Source organism: Macadamia integrifolia, chromosome 8 (genome assembly GCF_013358625.1).
Source record: "Macadamia integrifolia cultivar HAES 741 chromosome 8, SCU_Mint_v3, whole genome shotgun sequence".
NCBI lineage: Eukaryota > Viridiplantae > Streptophyta > Magnoliopsida > Proteales > Proteaceae > Macadamia > Macadamia integrifolia.
In genome coordinates this window covers 15,546,157-15,571,600 of record NC_056564.1, presented here as the reverse complement: position 1 = coordinate 15,571,600, position 25,444 = coordinate 15,546,157, and the positions used below count along the sequence as shown (strand labels likewise).

Below are 25,444 nucleotides of genomic sequence, written 5' to 3'. Positions count from 1 at the left end.
ACTCTCAATTTAGTGTTTATACATAATACATGTTATATATAGCTTTTTTTTTACTTTTTTTTATGCAAAAGTGTATAAAAAAGTGTTTTCTATCCATTAATGTGTGTATCTTCGATACGATACGATACGATACCATACCCTCCGATATGTATCTTAATTTTGGTAGACTAATACGGCGACTAATACCGATACTTTAATCCTTGACTAGACCTATAGACAGTCCATCATCAACTTCATTGTATACTATGCTGCTATCCAAGGAAAAGAAGGATGCAAAATATATATACAAGTTACTGAAGGACATGGTCCAAAAGATGGGGATAAAGAACATTGTCCAAGTGGTGACAAACCACAGTAATATAAGATCTAATGAACAACAATAGATAACACTTGTTTTGGACCCCATGTGCAGCCCATTGCATTGACCTCATGTCGAAGGACATGAGGAATAAGATCTTGGTAAGTGTGGCAGAGAGGGCAAGACAAGAGACCACATTTGTGTACAATCATGGACATTCCCTTCAGATCTTTTAAATCATAGCCTAGTGGGGATGATAAGGATATCGACTGGTTGCAATCCAATTCCCAAAGTAGTAAGGGACCTTTTTCTATAGTTTATAAGAGATGTATCAAGCATATCCATAGGCATTGACCATATTTGGTCAGAGATCGACCCAATACAGTCGATTCTTTATTTTTGTACATATTGGTACCTTAGAGATACGATACATATCTGTTAGTATTAGTAGATATGGTAAGATACTTAAAACCTTGATGACAAAGCGGAGCGGAAGCCTATTCGATTCACATGAGAGACTTAGTTTGATCATGGTACACAAGATGCCAAGTGCCAACCATGTTGCATGACCACCCATAGCTTCTGACCCGATGAAAAGCATTACAGCATTGACATGGAGATGGATGTTTCTTCCTTACCTTGCACAATTGTATAACTCAGTCTAGAGGGGAGTAGTGAAAATGGTGGGTATGGGCACTCAAGACATCCAATGTCGGGCATGGTGAGTATGGTGAATTTGATCAGTATGCCTCTTCATCATCTTTATTCCCCATTGCTCATGATGATCAATCACAAGTGGTATCATCTTCTATGTACAGCATTTTGACATCTTCACATTCCCAGTCTCTCAACAACCCTATTAGCCTGGTCAACCAAGTAGCTATAGTGGATCCACATTTGCATCATCTTCCCGAGTTATCTATATCTAAAGTTGGGGTACCTAGGGTACGTTAATGATGAGACCTATCAAGATGTTGTGATCATAGTTGTCACGGTGTCAAATCGATCCAAGGCGGTGGAGGGGTGGCTAATCGATTTGGTGATGAATCGCCCGTTATGGCGTTGCCATGGCGGTCAAATCGCCCATGTGTCATTTTTTATTTTTCATATTTTCTACAGTTATTTAGTATGCTATTTTTTTATTTTTGTTATTTTTTAAAGTTATTTAGCATGCTACAAGCCTACAATATATACCCTATAACACATAGCCCTATCAAAATCACCCTGCATTTTACAAAAAATCGACCGCCTAATGAATCAGGGGTGACCTGGCATACATGGCGGTGCCATAGAGACGCCTATCAGCCAATGGTGACCGCCATTTGTGAGTCACGTAAATCGTAACACTGCCATGAACTTCTTTTAAGCCAGGATGCCAAATCGCCGCCTTGGCGACGCCATGACAACTATGGCTGTGATCGACATCAAGCGTTTCTCTAGACATAGCATTAGCAAGACATGGCCATCTTTAATGATAGAGTTGGAGGAAAGGTTTCATTGGTTGCAGAAATTTTCCTCACATTTTGAATCCACCCAAAACTCTATGTGGTACTGACGTAGAGTTGGAGGAACGGCATCATAGGGGTCCCTTTTCGTTTCACCATGGTTGACGGTTGTAACTTCTAGTTGTAATACTTGTATGTGTACTGGTAAGTTGTAACACTTTGAAATTTAATAATATTAAATGGCTTTTCTTCATTTCTAACGCATCTTTTAGTTAATTACATTGAATTTTATGTGTTATAAATTATAATCAAGGATTAAAGAATTAATATTAGTCGTCGTATCAGTCGGCCAAAATTAAGATATGTATTGGAGGGTATCGTAACGGAGATACGCTAAGATATGCTAAAGATACACATATAAATGGATAGGAAACACTTTTCACTTGTGCAAATATATATATATATAACATACATTATGCATACACACTAAAATGAACGTTATCGCACTAAGAGTCAAGTAGTTGGTTATGGGAGAAATATGGACTTCCAACCTTGATTTCCACTTTAGTTATAGAGAAAAATGGTTGGCAGAAACTTTGGAAAATTAAAAATCGAGGTGAAATGTGCATTTCAGTATGTATCAGTGTGCATCAGTATGTACCATATAATACCTTTTTTTTTTTTGGATGAATACATAAATTTATTACCAAAAGAGAGAAGAAAATACAAGGGAAAAGAGGGGGGGAGAGGCATAAGCCCACAAAGAAGCAAACCCCACTATGAGAAAAATAAAAAGCAACAAAATCAAACCATCAGTAGCCAAAGGAGCCCAAAGAAAACCAATAGCCCGGGCAGGGAAAAAAGGGGGGAGGGGAGGGGGTGGGAACCAGGGGGAGAGGAACTCATGTGTGGGGGATGGTATCAATGGAAAGATTAGAGGAGGCAAAGATATGCCTATTTCTAAGGGAGTTAAGGACAGGATAGAAGAGGAGGGATTGGATTTTAGAGGCAACATCAAAGAAGATGGCAATCCAAATCCTATCCGGAGAGCAGGAGTTGGATGACCATATACGGATGTTACGCTCCATCTAAAGGTAATTAATGGTTGCAGAGAAGACAAGTTTTCCAACTATATCACAGATGGAGGAGCCCGCAAATGTTATATCGATCCAAATCCATTCCTGATTAAAAGGGAGAATAGGTCTCCTAGAGTGCCAGCAACAAGACAGGACAGTTTTTCAGACCAAGGAGGAGAGGGGGTAGTGGAAGAAATTTAGAGGATTTAAAATTTTTCCATGTATCGTCTTGGTGATATCGTATTGATAAGGGCCGATACCAATACAGTACGATACGTATCCATACTTTAAACCTTGGTTATAATACTAAATTAGGTGCAACATAGGCTATATTTGAGAAAGTACACATCAAAGTATGTGGTACGCTACCAATCTATGGTACGAAACTAAGCTAGCATTTTGGCTGTGTTTTTAGAAAATCTAAAGGTTTCTTTATGTTCAGAGATGCTTAAATAGGGTCTCCATCAAAATTCGGGCTAAACTATGGCCATTTGACCATTGAAATGGTCACAAACGAAACCAACCACCAAAACATGTGGGGTTTCCACCAGGTTTCAATAGACACCCAAAAATATTTCAGTTTTGATCAAGGTAGCAACCATGGTTGAAACAAACTTCTCGAACCTTGCGATTAGCCTTTGCTAACAAGTAATAGGATAGGCTGATAGCATAAGGACTATCTTAAAGACAAGAATATCCAAAATAAGATAAAAAAACCAGCAACCTATTTTAGTAAAAGATTGATACTATAGATATAGTTAAGTTGGAATACATAACATTAACATCAGGCCTAATCCAGCTAAAGATAAGATAAAACAATAAACAACAGAAAAATAGAAAACAACTCATGGTTTAAAGTATGGTACGTATTGTACCGTATCGGCCGATACGTATCGCTATTGGTCGCTATCGGCACGATACATGCCGTTATGCTACATGGAAAAAACTGGACTCCATATCGTATTAAGGGTATCGTCAACATACCGACACGATACAGTACGATACGTACATTTGGGGCTTTTTTTAAAATTTCCTTCATGTATAGATATGTATCAAGGCATATTGGTATGTATCAGTGTGTATATCGGTCGCTATCAGCACGATACATGCCATTATGCTACATGGAAAAAACTGGACTCCATATCGTATCAAGGGTATTGTACGATACATACCAACACACAAGGTACAGTAAGATAAGTACATTTGGGATCTTTTTAAAATTTCCTTTATGTATCGGTACGTATCGGACCAATACGGTACGATACTTAGCATATAATTGGCATTTGGCTTTAAAATATGGTTTGGTTCATATTTTGCTTGAAATAGAAATTGGTTTTTTCATTTCTCCTTCCAAGTTGGTGCTACGGATTAAGGCCAAGGTTTGAATTAATAACAAGATTTGAAACAAAAAGTCTATAACTTCTACTTGCTAAGTGGAAAGGACTCCTTTTTAAAGAACATTCAATCAATTTCATAAGTTCTTAAAAAACTATACTATTTTCAGAAATATAGGCTATATTTACCTTTTTTTCTGAAGAACATTCAAGCAATATCGTAACTTTTTATTTTTTTTTATTTTTTTGCAAATCTATAAATTTATTTTTCACACAAGTGTGTATTTTATTTATTTATTTTTATTTCACAATTAATTAAAATTAAGAGAAATATTAAAAAATTAATTTTTTTAGAAAATTCAGTTCATTCAAGTTTTAAGAAAATATTATAATTTACTAAATCCATGAGTCATGATTTGAGGGTTCTATTTATTTATTCATTTTTTTTTTTTTTATTTCTTAGATCGATCCTATATTATTGGTTCAAAATGTGTGGATTTTTTTACGTTACTTACAAACAATCAATTTATAAGTTCCATAAAATATATATATATATATATATATTCTCAAATGTTTGTATTTTTTATAATTCCAAAAATTATTAAAAATTAAGAAAAATAAAAAAAGAGTACTTTTTTAGAAAAATCAGTTCATTTTAGTTTAAAAAAAATTATAATTCAAAAATTCAATAACAATGATTTGAACTTAGATGCACACTTCTTTTTGGGAAAAAGTGAGGATTTCAAGTTTTTCTAAATGAGAAAAAATACTAAAAAGTCTTTTTTTTTTTTTTTTTTTCAGTTCATTCTAGGATGCTATTATTTACTAAATCAATGGCCATGACTTGAACTTATATGCACATTTTTTTCTAAACTAAGTGAAGGCTTCATTAAGTTTCATTATGTATCTTTGTAGGAAGATGGCGCCTAAAAGGACATGCTAGGAATATTGGATGGGATTCAACCGAGAAATTGAATGGTAATAGTTTGTGGACAAAATGCAACTATTATGAGGCCATCCACCAAGGTGGTGGAATTAGCAAACATAAACAACATTTGGCAAGAGGGTTTTTATTGTTGCCAAGTGTACAAAGCGCCCCATTGACGTACGCAAAGCAATGAAGAAGCACTTAAGGGGAAGTAGAAATAAAGTGAAATTGGCTGTTGAAGATGAGGATAGGTTAGTTGAGAATCTAAGGGATCATGAAGATTATTAAGGATCCGATATGGAGGCAGAGGATGAAGATTAATAGTTTGCACAAGCAATGCATATCTCGAGGGAGGAAGCAAGAGAAAAAGAATGGAGAGAACAACAATTGAGAAGAAGTCAATCTGTAAGACCAGCACATGGAGGTCCGGTTATTTAATGAGCAAGACGCTGGCTCTTCAAGTCATTGAAGTGTAGATAAGGGCAAGGGCTTGGATCCTATTGCAGGCAACGTGAAGGGTATGTTTGAAAAATTTTTAAGTGGTAAGGGCAAAGGGAAAAGGAGCCCAAATATTAAAGGTATGAGACATGAACCATATAAAGAGCAAGATGAAGGCCAACAAAAGATTGAAGAGAGCTTTCAACCTAAAATATTGAGGAAAAAAATTAGAAAAGCAATCTCTAAGTGGTTCTACAGTTCTATGATTCCACCTCACAAAGCAAAAGATCCATACTTTAAGGCTATGGTTAAGGAGATTCAGGCATGTGGGAAAAATGTAATGCCACCCACACCTGATGAAATTGATGGGCCATACTTAAATGTTATTATGAAAGAGGTAGATGAATATATTGAAGAGCTCAAACAACAAGTGGCCTGAATAAGGAGTGACCATTACGATGGGTGGACCGACGAGGATGTCCATCATCAATTTCCTCGTATATTCTGATGAAAAAACAATCTTCCATCAGTCTTTTAACCCATCCTCAGATATTAAGGATGCAATGTATTGGCCAAATTAAGGGATCAAGTTATGTAGGACAGGGCCAAAAAATGTTGTCTACATAGTGATTGTTAATGCTGCAAATTTCAAAAAGGCCAACATCTTATGTTGAAGTACCACCCTATATTGGACACCTTGTACAGCCCATTGTATTGATTTGATGTTCAAGGACATTGGTGATATGAACAAAGTGCATAAGGTGGTTTTTTATGCCAAGATGATCACCAACTTCATCTATAATCACAGCTAGGTGTCGGCATTGATGAGAAAGTAGACGAAAGGTGACTTGGTGAGGCCCGCAACAACACTGCAATTGGTAGTCTTGAAAACCGAAAGGAAGGGTTGGTTAAGTCATTCACCTCTACTGAGTGGTTCACTAGTAGATATGCAAATATAGAAATTGGAAAAGTTGTTCAAGCCCTAATCACCTCAACAAAGTTTTAGGAAAAGGTGTCCCGACTTACTAAGATTATGCTGCCACTCTTTATGGTTCTTAAAGTGGGAAATATAGTGCATTATATGGAACTTGTCAAGAAGAAGATACAAGATGAGAACCCAAAGTCATGTAAAGTATATTTGAAGATTATAAATCATCGATGGGAAAATATGTTGATTCAAGAGATTCATCATACAGGTTATTTCTTAAGTAAATTTATAAGTGACTTTATTAGTAATTTAATATGCTCAATCGCTAACAATAAATAACATGTAACCATTTGCAGCCTCTTATTTGAATCTGAATCTTCACTATAAACTCAATTTAAGGTGTAGAAGTGATTTGATGCAATCCTTGAATTATGTTATAAACAAATTAGCACTTAGTATTTAATACATTGAGTGGCGTATTAATATTTTAATACCTCTACTGGTGAAATACTTCCGGGAGGCCACTCGGGGGTTTGCTGATCACTTGCTATCCGTGCTAGAGGAACACAATGTCCTGGTAGTTTAGGTTTAATAAGTTATCCTGGTATTTCAAATTCATTTCAAACTCTTAATGTTGCAATTATCCTTGTGTAGCTGATTGGTGGTTCAATTATAGGTGGAGTGCTCTAAAATTGAGGCCAATCGCAATGAAAATATTATCATGCACAACATCCTCAAGTGGCTACGAACGTAACTAGAGTACGTTTGGATTGATACACACCAAACCTCAAAATTGTCTGAACTATAAGAAGCTGGAGAAGCTAGTGTATGTGCACAACAACACGAAGTTGAAGATGAAATACTTTGGAGAGATCAGGGGATGATACAAATGTCAACCCAATTGACATCACCCATATACTCGACGATGAAGATCCAGGTAGGGGATGGATTGAGGACACTGAAAAGGTTTTGGTGATGAATAAATTGTCTGAAGATCAACAACAAACCCTACCTGCTCCATTTATAGATGACATCGTTAAAGAGATAAGTGAAGAGTTGCCACTTGATGATGAAACACAAGCACCATCAGATATACAAGAGGATGACGATAGCTCCAATGATGGCGATATCAAGAGGACGACGTCAGGTGCTGTATATAGTGTAACTCAACCAGAAAGTGATGATGATGATGATGGTGGTGGTGGTGGTGGTTGTTAAGTTTGTCTCAAATTCTTGACCTGTTTTGAAGATTGACCTAATCCGACATATTTTGGTGGCGACCCGAATGGGAAGTTTTCTAAGATTTGTGATGGAAGCAGAGGGGTTAGGCCGATAGGCTCAAGCCCGAAGCCCAGCACTGATCTTGTATGGTTCAATAGGATCGACTGTGACCCGACGGGTCGACCCACGACTTGGAATATATAATGTATTGTTGTCTTGTTGGGAAAGTCATTGTATTTTGAGGGTTTTACCGCTGCTTTGGTGTAATCTCTCTTCTGTATAGTGAAACATCTTCGCCCGAGGATGTAGCACACCACACTGGTGTGTGAACCTCATTAAATCTCTATGTCGTGCGAATCTTGTTTACTTATTTTCGTATTTCTCGGTAGTTAGATCAAACAGTGGTGGTGGTGTGAGTCTGGTGACAGTGATGGTGGTGGCAGCGGTGGTGGTGGTGGTGGTGGTAGTGGTGGAGGCCAAACTTATGTACCGGTACATTTCACAAAAAAGAGTGTGTTTACACAAGCAACCAATATATTGATCATGGTGCACGCACACAACCAAAGTCTTATAGTCAGAGGGGTAGATGTTCCCACAATCCAAGTGATAGTGATGTGCTGAGTAGTAGCATGGAGTCAATGAGCATTAGTTCGGATCACACTGGTGCCTCATCCGGCATGGACACCATGTATCTTCAGGAGCTGCTTCAGGCTATGGATATGGGCCTTATGCAGGACCAACATTGGTCACTCTAAAGCAATACACAAGATTCTACCATGAATGGGAGTCCCACTACAATAGATATTTCGATTGGGGTAAATATTGTGCTTATGTTCGACAAGTGTACAACATCATCTTAGTAGCTCCTATTCAACAAAAAGCTCCTAGCTATGAATAAGAACCAGCATGGCACTCTTCATGGCACTCATCACAATGGCAATGGCAATGAGAATAGAGAAAACTATAAGAAACCTCATCATTTTGAACATTTTGAACTGAATATACTTGTCTATCAGTGTGACTCTCTACTTTAGTGTTTATGCATAATACATGTTACATATAGCTTTTTTTTAACCGTTTTTATGATAAAATATGTATAAAAAAGGGTTCCCTATCCATTTATTTGCGTATTGTTAGCATATCTTAGTGTATCTCCAATACGATATGATACGCTCCGATATGTATCTTAATTTTGGCCGACCGATACGGCAACCATGCCGATACTTTAATACTTTAATTTAGTCTTAGTAAGACCCTCACAAATCTGGAATAAACTAATAAATCCTGTATTCCTACCCCCTCATTTTTTAAACCCATTAAAGTGGCCTATTACAATGAAAACCTTGGACCAAAGACCCAACATAAATGCAATCCAACCCAAGGCTTATTTCCACTAAAGAAGTCTTTTTTTTTCTATGATTTATCAGTGTCAAATAATTGTACGATTTCTTTCAACAATATAGACTAGAACGAACTATCATTGAAGTCTAAACATCTTCAATACCATAAAGAGATTTCTTTCTTTCATCCTTTTCCCACCTAAGGCAGGGATGCACATCTCATGGTATTTCTGTTTTTTATTTTAGTAATCTTGTTTGGATCTTCTATTCCCACAGCTTGTCCTTCAATTTTAGCTGGCTTATGATCATCCCTTTTTTTCTTCTGATAAAATTACTTAGATTTATGTACCTATCTCAGGATTTCACAGTATAAAGGTCCGCATTGAAAAGAAGATATCGTAAAACAAAAGGTAAAATACTAAAGACCAAGAGAAACCAAAAATGAATATACACTAATAACTAATTTCCAGAGGAATCAGATAACTTAAAAACACTTCCTATTGCAAACAAAGAATAAATAATACAATAGGCCATCTTCATCAAACCATACCTTCATATAACGAGTCAGCATACCGGGCTTTTCCTGATCAGTGCCTACATTTTCTTCAGAAACTCTCCACTCAGAGTTCAACCAAAATTTAAAAAAGAAATGAATAAAAAATGATAGACTGGTGCAGCTCAAAAAAAGTTGTCAGAATATTTGCAAAAGACATCACATAACTATGCAAGCAGTCGTACAAAATACCTTCATCCAATTCAGTAGCAGAAGGAATTTTAATGCATGGGAAACAGTCCACCCTGTTATCCTCTGCCCTTAAAAAGTCAAAAACTATCAGGGCAACAAAAGCAGTAACTTGCAGAATGAAGTCCAAAAGAACAGCCAGTGCTGTAGCGGCAACCAAAAAGAAAAAAGGAAGAACAAAGAAAGGTGAATGAAAAGTCAGTAAGGCTTCATCAGAAAGTTATATATTGAAAACAAATATTCTATTCAAAAAAAAAAAAAAAAAAAGAAGAAGAAGAAGAAGAAGAAGAAAAGTCCAACCTGCAAACATGGAGAATACACGGCATGCTGGCATGGGAATGAAACTTCCAACAGCAAATGCTAAAACCTCGGATAGACTAGCTAGCGTAATAGATGGCCCAACTTCAACAAGTGCATTACTCAATCGTCCTTCTAAAGGCAATGCCAATGATTGCCGTTTTACAGCATGTACCAGGATACACATGTTATCCACTCCAACCTGATAGTAACACACAAAGATGATCTATTTAGCTTTAGTGGAAACTACATGATGAAAATAATCAATTCCAATTTTAAGTTGTGATCAAGATGCAGGGATGAACAGGTGCTCAACCAGAGAACTGTCAGATACAATAGTGGTGAGTAACCATGTTATGTATAACGAAGAAGCAATTTATAAGCTAAAACACGTCCAGACCTCTCCTCAGGGAAATTCACTTCAAAACTTATTCCATGAACATGAAGATATATCAAATGCTATTTCACCAAAAGGAACAATGTTATGGAAATGAAAGTTAAAGCATTTATCCATTGCTCATGCATTCATTCAACAGTCCAACCAGTTAGAAATCAAAGGGATTGAGTTTAGATATGAGAGAGAAGTAGAGAAGAGAGGAAGAAAGAAGGAGAGAAGTTGATGCATCGTCTCGTTTGGAGTTGCGACTTGGCTGCCAACCTGTTGGTCACCAACCCTTCTAGGCCTGTCTAGGCTTGTTCGGTTTCCTGCTCAGCCAACAGCCACATCACCTCTAGTCCCGTTTGCTAGCTCTCTCACCAGTCTCCATCTTGCACCACAGCCGCTGGGTCGCCAGCCAGCACGCAAGGCTAGCCACTACCCGAAGAGCCAGGCTCGCTCGGCTAACGCTGATTTGCTGCCAGCTGAATGTCCAGCATCCTGTCATGCCGCCAGCTATGCTCGGCTGGCAGCTTTACTTCGCCGTTGCCCTCCGCAAGGCTCTGCCCTCCGTCGTGGCTGTCACCTCCGCAAGGCGAACTGCCAGCTTGGCCATGGCCATCCGCAAGCCCAAAGCCCCGCCACCATAGCTTCCCTCTTGATGGCAGTGCTCTCTTGGCGGCTGAGAAGATGAAGAAATGAGATAGTTTGTTACTGTTTGTGGAACCCTACCTGGAATTGACTTGGTTGCCCTTGTGACAGGCTTCCTTGTTTTGTCTTTAACCCATGTGGGATTTTCAGTTGTAATGGTCATGTTTTGACATGTTTTTGAATCTCCCTCCCCCTTCTTTTAATGCAATTATTATTCACCCAAAAAAATACAATGACAGTTGCTTATCAAGAAAGTAAGAACAAATATAAAATATACTGTAGAACCTAGTCTAAATGTGCAATAGGACAAAACAGTAACGGCCAGTCTTTCGAGATGGAACAACGAAATGACTTTACAATGGTGGCATGAACTAGACCCTTTTTGTAGGCCTAGGTGCAAGGGAGCCTGGAGAGACCATTCCAGTCCAATATCAGCCATTAGGCCAAAATAAGCCCGTTTAGTACATAAGTTGCAGATTAGGGGATTTCTGTTTTTCATAAGAGAGAAAATATCTAATTTCTTATTTTAACAGGTCCAGTCATAAGAGTTCGAGTCAAGTCAGTATTTCAGTCAGAAAATATAAAAGGAGGTAAGCCACAGTTTATGGTTTTCGATAAAATAAAGTTTGGACATAAGAGTAGCGGCCTTATTGGATATAAAAGTGTCCTACCCACACATAGCATAGCTGTTCTCTCTTTCTTCTTCGTTCTTTCTTCACTATCCCTATTGATATCTTCTGCTTATTCCTGCTTCTTCTTCTTCTTATACTTTCACTTCTTCAAGTCAATCTTCAAGTTTCAGCAAGATTAGCAGTGTTTCAGACAGAACCAATTCAGGTAAGTTTAGTTCAGTTTCTGATATCATATTTAACTTATCTATTTAATCCTACTGTAATAAACTGAAACCCTAATTTCTAGCTTGAGTTTTTAATTCTGAGTTTTGATTTTACATTTTTATCGTTTGTGTTTTTCTATCTTGTTTCATTTCCCATTAAATCTATCCCTATTGGCCTTCATTTTTTAACCTGCAGCATAGATCCTTGTAAGCATAGTTCAGCGCTTCAATCAAAATACTGAAATTTTGATGATGTATTTCCGTTTCAACACTTGTTGAAATCATAGTTGTCAAGGTGACAAGGCAACCCGAGGCAGTGGAGGAGTGCCTAAGCACTTACGCGACAAGGCACCCACCTAGACGTTGTCTAGGCGACCAAGGCACCTAAGTGTTTTTCATTTCTCCTATTTTCTAACATTATTTAGTATGCTACAATATACATCGTATATCACAAAAAATCAACATTAAGCCACATCAAGTCATCAAAAAATCAACATAGAACTGGATGACAGCAGAACTAAAGAAGCAAGCTATTGGAAGTTTGAAACAATCAAAACGTACATATCTAGTTTATATTATTCTTCAAAGCTGGAAAAAATCATTTTCTTGTTATTGCTAGTCTCACATTTGGTTTATACTGCTGTTGGAAAATAAGATCTTATCGATAAATAATTAAACTACCATAGACTTAGATAAATTTTCTTGTTCGCAAATAAGTTTCACTGGTCAAATGATTTTATTTTTACATAATATTTTTTTGTACTAGATAGAACACAAAATCAGTTGTCCAACAAATCCAAGATTGCTTAAATCTGATTTATATTGAAGGAGTTATATTCCTGTCAAACCTTATTTGGCGTGCACGAATGCTGTTTAAAATCACCCTGAATGGAAATAAAGTTTTAGACATTAAAAAAAAAAAAAAAAAGTTCATTTGATTGCTCTTTTGATTTTTAGTAATGTTCTATCACAATAAGATTTATGAAATTTTTTTATTAGAGAAAAAACCTAGCTGAAAATCGCCCCTACAACTGAAAATTCAATTTTTTTTTCCTAATCTGGGGGGTTGACTTTTTTTTATCTTTTTGGAATATAAATTTTTTAACTAATTTTATTGGATTCAAATAGGGAGTATTGTCTTATTTATGAATAACATCTTAAGTAAATGGAAAAACAATTACTTACTTACATGATGTTTGGCATAAAGCTGCAACAAAAATTAAACCACCGTCTTGCACTAAGGTGACAATCATCTAGACTTATAAAAAAAAAAAAACCAACTATTGGACACCTAGGCGACACATTGACAACTATGATTGAAATGAAATGGCATGTGAATTGAGGGGTCTTTCAATGTTTTGGTTTTTTCGCTGAAATGAACCATATTTTGATGCCATTTCGGTGGCAGATTAGTATGGTTTGAAATCTAGCCGAAATTTCGGTTTTTTTTTTTTAAACGAAATAAGGCACGAATCAATATGTGTACCAGATTTCTGTATCGTTTCGGTATCTCGCCAAAACGATACATTCCATGCCTTATAAATACAAAATTTCGTTGACTCTGTCTCGCTTGTCTCGGTGGTTTCGGTTCCATTTGCATATTTTGAAGGAAAAACACTCCAACAAGCCTCTAATTAGCCACATCATCACACATTGACTTCCATTGGACACCTACAAGATCTATACATTTTTACTAGGGACTTGTGAATTAAGGAGTTGCATAGTACATTACTCTAGTACTCTAAATATTAGTTAATTAATGTTAATGTATGTTTTGATCATGGCTTAGATGCATTATTTATTTGTTTTACTATCATATTTTATCTTGTTCTAGCAATGAAGCAGGTAAATTCTCCAAAACAGCTCGACGATTGCTGCCAAACAAAGGTGCAACTCTAAAACAATGTCATATTCTAACATTTTTGCATTTTTATGTTCTAAACATGTTTATTTCTTAAAATAAGCTACCCACAAAGTTTCAAGTCAAAATATGGTTGTTTGACCACCAAAATAGTCAACTGAAACAGAAAAAAAAAAAAAAACCAACTCGGCCAAGATCTCGCTAAGTTGATGTTTTTGAACCCACCAAAACGAAACGAAATTTCGAACCTTGCATATTAGTTGAAACCAAAATCTTTAACCTTATTTGTAAGATACGACCTTTAATCTAATACCAGGTCCAAGCACTCCTCTAATATCAAGGAGAAATTTTATTTTTTTCAAATACAAGTCATATTGAGTCCTTCATAAGAAATTTCAGGCCAAACCAATTGATTTGAGCCATCTATAAGAGTTTCACAGAACCCTTGTTTTAGTTGATACAGAGGTCGTGCATTGTCCACTTCCATCTTTGTAAATTGAAACTTACTGCAGTCCAACTTTCGAGTGAGATAAAAATTTCCTAACTTGGTTTGGGTTAGGGTTAACTTACAAGTGCTACACTCATGAGTGATTTAGTGTGACAATCATATGACATCCAATGGAAAAAATTTAACAGTAATACTAAGAAAAGAACTTACAGCTAGAACAAGAAATGGAATGACTTCCATTATTATTAGTGTAGATTTAACTCCGATTGCACTGAAAAATCCTACGGACCCAAGAACAGAAAGCATCACAACTAGAACTCCCGAAAGTCCAAGTGATACCTGTAATCCAATCCATCCACTCAGAATAGCAAATCTAAAATTTAAAAGGTTAATGGAACGAACATATAGGCTCTCAAAAAAAATGCCCCCAGTCAGTAGAAGAGATGAGTTTAAAGTCAGATGAAATCAAATAATATGAGACGTAAAAAAGAACAATATATATTTATCAAATAATAGAATTAAACACTTATAAATCTCTGAACTCATATTTCCAGGACTATAATAGACAATTAAGGCACATAAGATTAAGGCAGAGATAAGACTTTGTAGAATGAAAGGCTATTAAAAGCTAACTGTTCAAAAGAAAGAAATTAATCCTACAGGAAACCATCCATCTCTTGTATAGTCCTAGCAAAGATTCAAACTAGGGGAAGGGGGGAAGCATTTGTTAGACCAACCACAAACCCTTTTATGCAGGCTCACTTAAATTTTAATCTTAAAGGAACTATTTACACAAGTAAGGATTCTTTACACCTCCCAAGTCAGCTTCTGTTAAACAGTGCAGCATGGAGGGTTTATGTTATGTCTTATTAGATGGGTTTAGTTGTAATTACAGTAAAATATCCTTATTTGTAATTTGACACTTGTTATGTTATAAGAAGGTGGACCCACATGCTAGAAATTGTTCCAGCTCTCTTAACCTGAGCCTCTCCATGCCCTGAACCCATGCCCCGAACCCATGACCTGAATCCATGTCCATCCCCGCTCTGGTCGCTACTGCCACTTGTTCTTCCCCCCATACCCCTCCCCCTCCCAGCCCAACCCCTCCATCGCCCCCTTTCCCACCCAGCCCAGCCAAGCCTAGCCCAGCCCAAATCCCAGAGTCCCAGACAATGGAACTCCCTCTTCAGCTCTGCCCCCTCTGAGGGTCTCTCCCTCCACTTTATCCCTCCCTCCTAGTCTAATGGTATATGAGTCGGCCTCTGTCCAGCATACAGAGGCCTTCTGGTATCTGAAGTCCCCAAATGGAGCAATTGCATTGTGGGTCACTTCCTTGTAAGCAGACCACCTTTCCCCATCATAAAGAACTCTCTTCAGCAAATAATGGAATCCCTCCAGTTCTACGGTCACTTACCTCCTGGACAATAGTGTGTTCCTCTTCAACTTATCCAAAGCAAATGACAAACTAAGAGCTCTCGAAGGAGGTCCTTGGCAGGTGGGAAGAAAGCACATTTTCCTCCGGCAATGGGACCAGGACACTCTCCTGAACAAACTTGACTTCAACTCAGTCCCCATCTAGATTGCCCACCCTAATTTACCTCTCCACTACTGGTGTGAGCAAGGCCTAAGTATTGTTGCATCTGTTATTGGAACTCCGCAATACTCTACTGCAAAAACCTAAAGAAAGGCGTGCCTAACATTCACCACGATCTGTGTTGAAGTCTCTGCAGATTGCACTCCTCCATCCTCTGTGACTATTATTGATGAAGAAGACTAGTCTTTCAACCAATAAGTGCCCTACGGTTGGATGCGGCCCCCTATACTCCGTCTGCAAAGTTTTTGGCCATCCATCTTTTGTGTGCAAAAGAAAACTAAGCCTTTTCCTCCATTAGAAATAATGGATGACCTTTCTCCAAATGACGACCCTTGGCATTCCTTAGATGTTGAAGACGCCATCACCTCCGTCCACCATACCGCTGCTCCTCACCACCATGGATCCATTTGCCCACCCCCTTTGGGCTCTTCTGATGTCTCCCGTGATCATAGTCATGGCCGGAAAAGAATCAAAACCAAAATTACCTGCCGGACACCGACTATTGCCTCTATCTCCAAATGAGGGCCCCTTAGTTATGATGCCATTGGACCGTCAATCTCTTCGAGGCCTATCGTTGGGCATACCCGATTCTATGTTCTTCAATCAGCGAGCCCTCACGTTGATAAAAACCCTTCTGATATCTCTGCTAACCCTCATCCCATAAGGTCAGTCTCCTCCCCATCTCTCACACTCCACCTCCATTCCCCCTTCCCAACCCCCGACAAGTTCTGCTCCCTCATCCCATAACCCTACCTAACCCCCCTTGAATTAACCCCTCCTTCCTCTTCCTCTTCCTCTTCCTCTTCCTCCCATTTATCCCCATCCACCATGGTTCTAAAACTCGGATCGGATCGGTAAGTATCGGCCGGATCAGACCATATCGGCCTTGACATATCCCCAATCTTGACCTTTCCGATCCCAATACATATGTATGGTCCAAGGGTAACATCATAATAAAAACTGATTTTTTTTTAAACAAGGGTAGATCTGTCAGATACGATCCAATCCAAGCCAATCCGGATCGGTATCAAAATTGTATCGGCCTCGGCCAATTCCGTGACCGTTCCCAAGTTCTAGACCCTTTCCTGCAACTCCATCTTGTGGTGCCCCACATCTCTCACTAAACAAGTGCCCTTCGACCCACCCTCATCTCCCACCTCCTTGACCCACACTCCCAAAAACCCTCTTTCTCATGCCCATCAACCCCCTAGCCCCCCCCCCCCCCCCCCGCCTGGCCCATCCAGTCCAAGGCCCCTCCTACCTAGCCCATTTCACTTCCGACTTACTCATCCCCCACCATATTGACTATTGCCCCATTGAGTCTCCCATCTTTCTGACCCATCCCCCCTAGGTTCTTGTCCTTTCTTTGACCCCAGCTCTGGTCTATGACCCTTCATCAGGTCCTTCATTGATGCAGATTCTTCACCAAACTAGGCTTGTTTTAATAGGAATAAGTCTATGGTTGGATTGGGTTGGGTTGGGTTGGGTTGGGTTGTATATGTGTTGGGCCTTCAGTCCATGTGGTTTGGACTGTATTGGGCCACTTTTATGGGTCTAAACTAGGGATTCTAAGGTTGCATACGGAATTCACTGATTTGTTTCCTTTTTCTTTAGTTTCCTTTTTAGATGGGGTTATTCAGTACCTAATTAGTTTCTATTTCCAGTTTTAGTAACTAAAGGACTTTCTATTTTGTAAGTTTCTATTTTCAGTTTTAGTAAATAGGTGAGTTTCTGATTTTTCGTTTCCTATTTCAGTTTTTGGAAACTAAGTTAGTTTTTATTTTATGTAACCCCCCATCATTATTATAAAAAAAAGAGAGCTCTCATTAGTAGAGCCACGATTTGATGAATGAAAAAAAGCTATGTCGATGTTGCTCTTCTGAGTTGCTTTGTGTGTGATCAAAGTGGTGGTCTTGTGTTTGATCCAATTGACTCTTTGCGGCGTGAAGTCCAAGAGGTCTCTTCAACTATTCTATCTATCTTCCTCAATTTCTCTAAATTATTCAAGGTGATTTAAAGGCTGTATTACTGCTACACAGATCAGGTATTTACCTTTCAATTTCTGCCCAGAAATTCTTCTAAAAGTTTCAATTGGTTACTTGATCTCTGCACTACCTGCAGTCTTCAGATTAGGCTGAAACTTTGATTGAGTCTTCCTTCCTATTAGAGTGAAACTCGATCCAAACCTGGGCTAGATCTAAGCTGTCAATTGCAAGTTATTAAAAATCACCCTATTTTTCTCCTGTAGTGATTTTACCAGGACAGAATCTGGTTCGATTATTTGGACAGTCCTATTCTGTTTTCTGTTGTGTCTAATATTGATTTGGGTCTATTATCATCCTAATAATACTGCTGATTCATTCCTATTTGGTCACTGCTGATCTGTTCTAAATATTATAGATATTTTGACCTAATCTGTTCTGTTTTCTGAGATCGATAGATACATCTGGTTGTTCCTTATTTTTGTGGATGTTTGTTCACAATTTATGATCAGTTATAACCCTATTCCTACATCTGATTTAGTCCTTTAATCTGGGTTATATTCTGATCTCATAAATTCCAGTTTCTGGATTCGAAACTCTGAGTTACAGATCTGTTTTTTTCCCTTTATTCTGATCTGTGGTATTGCTGGCCTACCTTGGTTATTATGGTTGTTCTTTGGTTTGAAAGTTCCTGCAGTTTGGGTCTAGTTTGACTTGTCAAATCTAGTCCTACATTATTCATCCTCACCCAATTGTCCTTCTCGCAAATCCATTAGTGATGTCCCAACTTCAGCAGCCTACCCCAGGCATCTCTTGAAGCCACAGCAATCACCGGTTCTCCACCGGCGACTTCACCTTTCTCCATGCCAGCGACACCCTCTCTCAGGTTTCCCTAAACATCTGCTACAATTAAGACCCTTGCGTCGTCCGTCATCTTAGATCCCTCCGCCAACTCCCGCAGCTTCTGTGAGGATTCTCGTGAAGCTTCTGTGGTTCTTGCAGTTCAAGCCCTGATCACACCGCTTGCAACTCTTGCCTCCCCAGAGGCCCAACAGCATCCTATAGTTGGCTCTCGTAACCATCATCCCTCCTCCAATCGATCTCCCCAGCCTAATCTCTACAACCAGGCTCACCCCAGTTCGACTCCAGACAACCAGCAAGCTCCTCCCTAGCATATAGATTCCTATATCAGTGATATATGCCTTGCCCAGCCCATCCCTCTCTGGCTCAACAGGTCCCCTCTAGAAGCAAGTTCCCCACCCCTTCGAGAGTATAGAAGGCGGTAGCGATGCTAGAATCATTGCTCCCCTTCTCATGTCAGTCTTGCTAGCTCCTCGACGCCTTTATTGCCCCGCCAATTTGTCCTAACAACCCCCTAATCTATCTAGAATATTCGTTGCCACAATTCCCTAGCCAAGCAAGCCATAATTAGATCCCATCTCAAAGCCAATCATGTTGTCCTTTGCTGCCTACTGGAAACTAGAGTTGCAGAGCTCATCTATTCCTGTGTGGCCTCATCCATAGCCCCCTCTTGGTGTCTTCTCACCAAGTACTCTTTTTCCCCCAATGGCCGCATCTGGGTTATATGGAACCCTTCAAAGCTCAGGGTCTCTAATATCACCTACTCTTCGCAATGCATCCCTTCATCTCTGACCCTAATAACCTCAACGGCTTCTTCTCCGCCATCTATGATCTCAATAAGCTGCCGACAAGCTCCCTCTCTGGGATAACTTCCGCTCATCCCAACTCCTTTCCCTGGGGCATTGGTGGTGACTTCAACGTGGTCAGATTTGCCCATGATAAGCAAGGGAGCTCTCCAATTGCCTCTTCCTTTGTCGAAGCTCTCTATTCTTGCCTTAAAGACATTAGTCGTAATGACTGGAGATGGTCTGGCATCAAATTCACCTAGCATAATAGGCATAGTGGAGCTAATAGAACTGCTTGCAAGCTTCATAGGATCTTTAAAGGCACATCCAATGAAAACGAAGACCTTATCAATATTGTGTAAGAATTTTCGGTTAGTCAAAAGGGGAGAGTAGTTGCAGAATCATTTTTAACGGCCAAAAAACTGACTTAGTTGTTGCACGGAATAAATGGTTCGGCCTTTGGGCCAAAGCCACTGAATTTTTATCCATTTTCCGAAAAAGGTTCATCAACGAAGCAAGGCTGTCCTATTTTCCCCTCCTCTCATGCCACTTTCGATCCCCCTAGCATCTCTCTTATTGTGAACTCCCAAATATACCTAGTAATGAAAGCATTTCTTCATGGGTCATCTCTGTTTCCTTATCCCTATTGAAAATTGTGGGACTAGTAGCCTTCTGGCGCAAAAGATATGTGTTCATGTGTATCAATTATGAAGCATAAAAACAGTAGTGTTGTGGCTATATTTTCGATGAAAGTTCCTGTATTTCACTATTTCTTTTGGAAAAGCATGGTATCAAGTATCGATACATATTGGCCATATCGGTCTGATACTATATCAAGATTAGCCATATCAAGACAGCACAGAACTGATAAATAAAAAATTTATGTACAGAAAATATGGGTTGATATGTATGTATACAGAACGATACAGTACCGACATGGACGGGTATACTCAATGCACAAGCTGTTCAAATCACAAAATCCCAGTTTTTGAAACAAAACTTCCATACTTTATTTTTGCCAAACCTAAGTGAATCCCATCTACACTCAAAATTAAACCCACTAGTTGAAATACATTCAAAAAAATTATTTTCCTGTATTTGCCAAGTATCACACCTAAATTGGAAAACTGGCCTAGATTTTGATCATCTTAAATGACTTGTAACTTATAATGTACAATTATGTTATTAAAACTGGCCTAGATTTTGATCATCTTAAATGACTTGTGACTTATAATGTGCAGTTATGTTATTAATAGTTAATATACTACATTTGCAAGAAAACAAGTGAAAGAGAGTGGAGGAAGGAATAAAGAGAGAAGAAAAGAAGAGAAGATTTCAGCAGAACAAATTAGAGAAGGCTATCATCCTCTGTCCAGCCATTATATTAAACTTGAAAATGAAATACCAATAACATTCTTACACACAGAAATATTTCCCCATTCAACAACACCCTTAGAGCATGTATTCTAACAACTCCAAGTTTGTTTAACATGTTGTCATAGTTCATAGTCTTGGAAATCTCGACTGAAATTTTGGACATTTCAGTGGTTTCGGTGGACCCCGAGACGAAAACCTAGTATTTGGGAAATTTTGGCACAAATTTCTAGCAATCACCCAGAAAAAATACCTGGTTTCGACCAGGTTTTAGAAATTTTGCACTAAATTTCAGATTCGACCCTAGATTTAGAACCTCGCATGTTACTAATAGAGTTCAATTATGTTTAATGTATATACTCCTACAGTATGTTATTTAATACATATGTTTATACTTAACATGGTTTGAGATTTCAGTCGCAATGACTAAACTTGTAGGAAAATTTTCAGTTTCATGAAACTCAGTAAGAATTCTAAATTTCAAACAAAATTTCCTTATCATCCAACATTTCAGTATTATTAAATCACAATTCAATAGATATGGGTCAAACTTTTGACCCATTTTGATGGTTTTGTGCCTTTTGACCATTACAGGGGGAAAAAAGCCAAGAAACCCCCAGATTTCGTTAGTTTTTGCCAAATCACCTACATTTCTTGGTGGAACAAGGTGTTGGGAACAATTATACACATCTACATCACCCCCTTTTCCTTGAAATTAGTTTTTTGCAAAAAGTAGTGCTAATATTTAGTAGTTGTTGGCCTTCATTTGTTGACACTTTTTGAAATTGGTGTACTATTATATGGTTTTTCTTCATTCTTAATACATATTTCAATTGATTTTATTGAATGTTGTGCTTTCTAGTACTAAATTATGTGTATAATAAGGTTATATAAGAGAAACGATACCAAAACATATAGCGTAAACTAGCAACCAAGGTCTAAAGCCAAACTACCAATTTCTGTGCTTTTTTACAATCTAAATGTTCAAATATGATAGATATGTTTAATTAGAGTTTCCTTGAAGTTTCGGGCCAAAATATGGCCATTTGACCACCGAACTAGCCAACCGAAATGTACCAAATTTACATCAAATTTCAACTAAAATCTAAATATTTCAACTTTCAACCTGGGTCAAAACCCAAGTCGAAATCCAAATCTTAAAATTTGATACTTACAGATTGCTTGCTTAGTTTGGACCTATAGAGGTAGCTTCAGGTTAGTATACGCAAATTGATTGTTCTTTTTCAAGTCTTCTTGATCAATTACTTCTTAATTCCTATACTTTATTAGTAGGTTTGATCTTTCCAATGAAGATTTGAATTTGTGGTTTGAGATATTGACCGAATTTCAGTGACCTATTTTGGTTTTGACGTGCACTAGCAGAGGTACAGTAATGGATCCTTTCACATTAAACAAACTGAAAAGTAGAAACGTTAAATAGAAACTAACTTATTGCTACCATACCCAAAATAGAAGCTAATTACTTGTAGTAACTACTAATAAACAAAATACATGTCTTCACTAAGATTGCCTCTCTCCGCCACCGCCCTGTTAATGATACCCCAAGGAACAAGCTCATTGTTGTATCCTGGGGCCTCGACATGCCTTTCCTCCCCCCCCCCTTCATTTAGTCTTTTTGCGCCTCTTGGCTTGCTGCTTTTGTGCTTAGTTTAGTCCCCCAACCCTTTTTTCTTCTCTTCCCAGCAGCCTTGCTGTTTGGGCTTGTTCCTTTCAGTTTGTTCCCCACCCCCCCCCCCCCTCAATTTTTTCCTCCCCTGTAATTTCTTTCCTCTTGGTAATGAATCTATTTATTCATCCAAAAATAAATAAATAAATAAACAAAATAGAAACTAGCAAATAGCCCCCCATGCATGGACTACTTAAAAGGACTAAATGATGGTCTCAAGTCCTGGCTAATGAGACCAAGCTCAACCACAAGTTGGGCCCAAACTGGGCTGCTTGATGGGCTAGCCATGCTGGCCCCTCTTCTATTCTTCTTTATTTAAATTACATCAAGTTCAGATAACCATAAGTCCATTTTCTTTTGAGTTTGAAATTATATTTGGTCTTTTCAGGAAACTTTGCACAGTGGCCTCATCATTCGGAAACTAAATCTAACACAAAAACCCCAATTGCTGGTGGGCAGTATTTATCCATCAAGCATAGCTTGCTATTTAACTGGACCTTGAAACTACATTAGGCACAAGGATAAAATCCGATATGCACACACACACACGAGAGTAATTAGAAAAAAAAAAAAAAGGTGTACCCAGTGCACGAGGCTCCCGCCACATGCTAATTAAAAGAAAAAAAAAAGGCGTACCCGTAGCACAAGGCTCCCACCAGTGCAGGGTCTGGGGAGGGTCATAATGTATGCAGCCTTAACCCCACTGCGCAAAGCGGCTGTTTCCCAACTCGAACCCTCGACCACTAGACCACTAGGTCACAATACAGTTACCAGCTGCATCGTTTTCTTCTCTTTTTTTATATAACATTCATCTAAAGACCCCAAAATTTCCTTTACAAACTTCAGCTTGCTTTTCCCAACATGGACCCTGGCTAAGTATCCATAAATGTGATAGCAACAATGATCCACTATACAGAAAAATATGTCTACAAACATGGAATATGAACCGTATATGCTGCATGCCATAGACCATGACTAGGATGAGTTTCATTCAATCAAACAAAGAAAATCCACCCCCTTCACAAAAATTAACTGAGAGACCCACATAAACCACCTAAAGGAGTTGTTTTCTTCTCTTTTCTTTTTTTTTTTTTTTTTTTTTTTTTTGGGAGGGGGGTTGTCCTAATCAATACGAGGCTATATACATAGAGAATAAGAAAGATAAAGTTCCCCAAGCTATAAATTATGGACCAATCTCTTAGCTTATATGTTCCAACACTGAAAATAGTAGACAAGATAGCAGAGGATTCAAACAGAGGATCAAATCATACCTTGGATGAAATGTAGAAGGAAGATATACGAGGAGCATCTCCCAGAGTCATAGATATGTAAGCGAACATCACGAGATAGCTTATCTGAATACAAATGATGGGAAAAATAGATTAAATGCTCATCAAAACAGATAAAACAATTAATGAGCACAGTACCATCTGGCAACAATTATGTTGCTGTAGATGTGGAAATAACCCCAGGGAGGAAAAAATCCCAGGGCATTAATCAATGAGACATACAACTTAGTTCCCAAAGATTAAAATGCAAAAATCCATGAACACTCACCAAGATTGTAATGACATCTGCAGTACTTTCTCTTTTTAGTTCTTCCTCAATTGAGCTTTCGGATGAAAAGGATAATGTAAGATTCTTAGATTGCACCATGGGCAAGAGCTCTTCCTGACACGTAGAACTGAATCAAATGCTTGTACTCATACAAGGGGAAAGGAAGAAATTGTAATGATGAAGTAATCAAGTAGAAACATAAGAGAGAAGAAACTTTGTTTTGGATGAATAAATAAATTCATAACCAAGGAGAAGAAAAGAAATTTAATTACCAAGGAAAACACAAAATGCAATCAGTACAAGAAAAGACCATACAGTGACAACTGTGCAATCATAGAGTGCATTCAGATTATTTAAAAAAAAAAAAGGGGGGGGGGTGGGGAGGCACCACGGGAAGGCATGAGTTTAGCTTTCAAACTGGAAAGTTTCTCAGGTGCAAATGAGTAGGACAATTTTCCAACAAGACTTGATTGTTAGATGGATCTCGATTAATAACAACTCAGAACCAAATAAACAGGATGGGTACCGCATTGAGTCAAAATTTTGAATCTGACAGCATATTCCCCAGACTTTTGGGAGTATAAGTGAAATGCATATGAGGCAGAATAGAAAAGGGATGAAAACTAAACATGATGAATTCAGGCACAGAAGTCCTAGGAAAAATGAATTGACTACAGAAACAACAAAACTTGTACACAAATAATAAAAGTAATTTTCAATAGCTCATTTTAAGGTGCATGTCGCTGAGAAGGGGATAAACAAATTTCGTTGGAAAAGAAATCAAAAAATTTACTTAGCAGGCCGAACTTTAGATACACTCCTGGTCCGCATTCTGGAAAGGGCAGACATAGCAGTCATTTTTAAAGACAAGACCACCAGGAAAGGACTCAAGGGAGGATATTGGCTCAGTGAAAGACTACAAAAATCGCATTAGCGAGGGGAAGGCTGATGCAGATAGAATAGATCAATCTGCATGTAATACTGCAGAAATTTGAAACCTGAAATTATTTTCTTTTATTCTTATTTATATAATTATCTATATATATTTGATTTGTGGACATAATAAATAATTGAAGTGTTAGCATAGTGGTGGTGCCATTAATTAGGGAGAGATTTTGGGTTCAAATCTTATATGTCACAAAGGGGCCATCAGACTCCCATTAAGCTGCAAGGTTTATGCCAAGTTTTATATAATTGTAATTCCGGTTTAACTTTGGTCCGGTTAAATGGTGGTCAATTAAAATTAGTCATGTGATGGTCATGTGACACTTAAGTAGTGGGTCAATTTTTATTTTGAATGAATAAATAATTTTTTTTGGATGAACGAATAAATTCATTACCAAGAGGGGAAGAATATACAAGGGGAAAAAAAGGGGGGGGGGGGGG

The 25,444-nt window shown here is 38.1% G+C and overlaps 1 protein-coding gene across 2 annotated transcripts in view; it reads right to left on the bottom strand.

Annotated features, from left to right (window-relative positions):
• LOC122086327 (NPC intracellular cholesterol transporter 1-like) overlaps nt 1–25,444 on the bottom strand; it is a 116,804-nt gene that overhangs the window by 22,961 nt on the left and 68,399 nt on the right. Inside the window, exons 17-22 of one of the 2 annotated variants that reach the window (XM_042655090.1) lie at nt 24,059–24,172; nt 23,773–23,856; nt 14,429–14,557; nt 10,051–10,249; nt 9,754–9,894; nt 9,559–9,611 (exon numbers count right to left, since the gene is read on the bottom strand). In XM_042655090.1, the coding sequence (XP_042511024.1) occupies nt 9,559–9,611; nt 9,754–9,894; nt 10,051–10,249; nt 14,429–14,557; nt 23,773–23,856; nt 24,059–24,172 (720 nt within the window). The remainder of the gene's footprint in view (nt 1–9,558; nt 9,612–9,753; nt 9,895–10,050; nt 10,250–14,428; nt 14,558–23,772; nt 23,857–24,058; nt 24,173–25,444) is intronic. The other variant, XM_042655091.1, reaches the window with a different exon arrangement.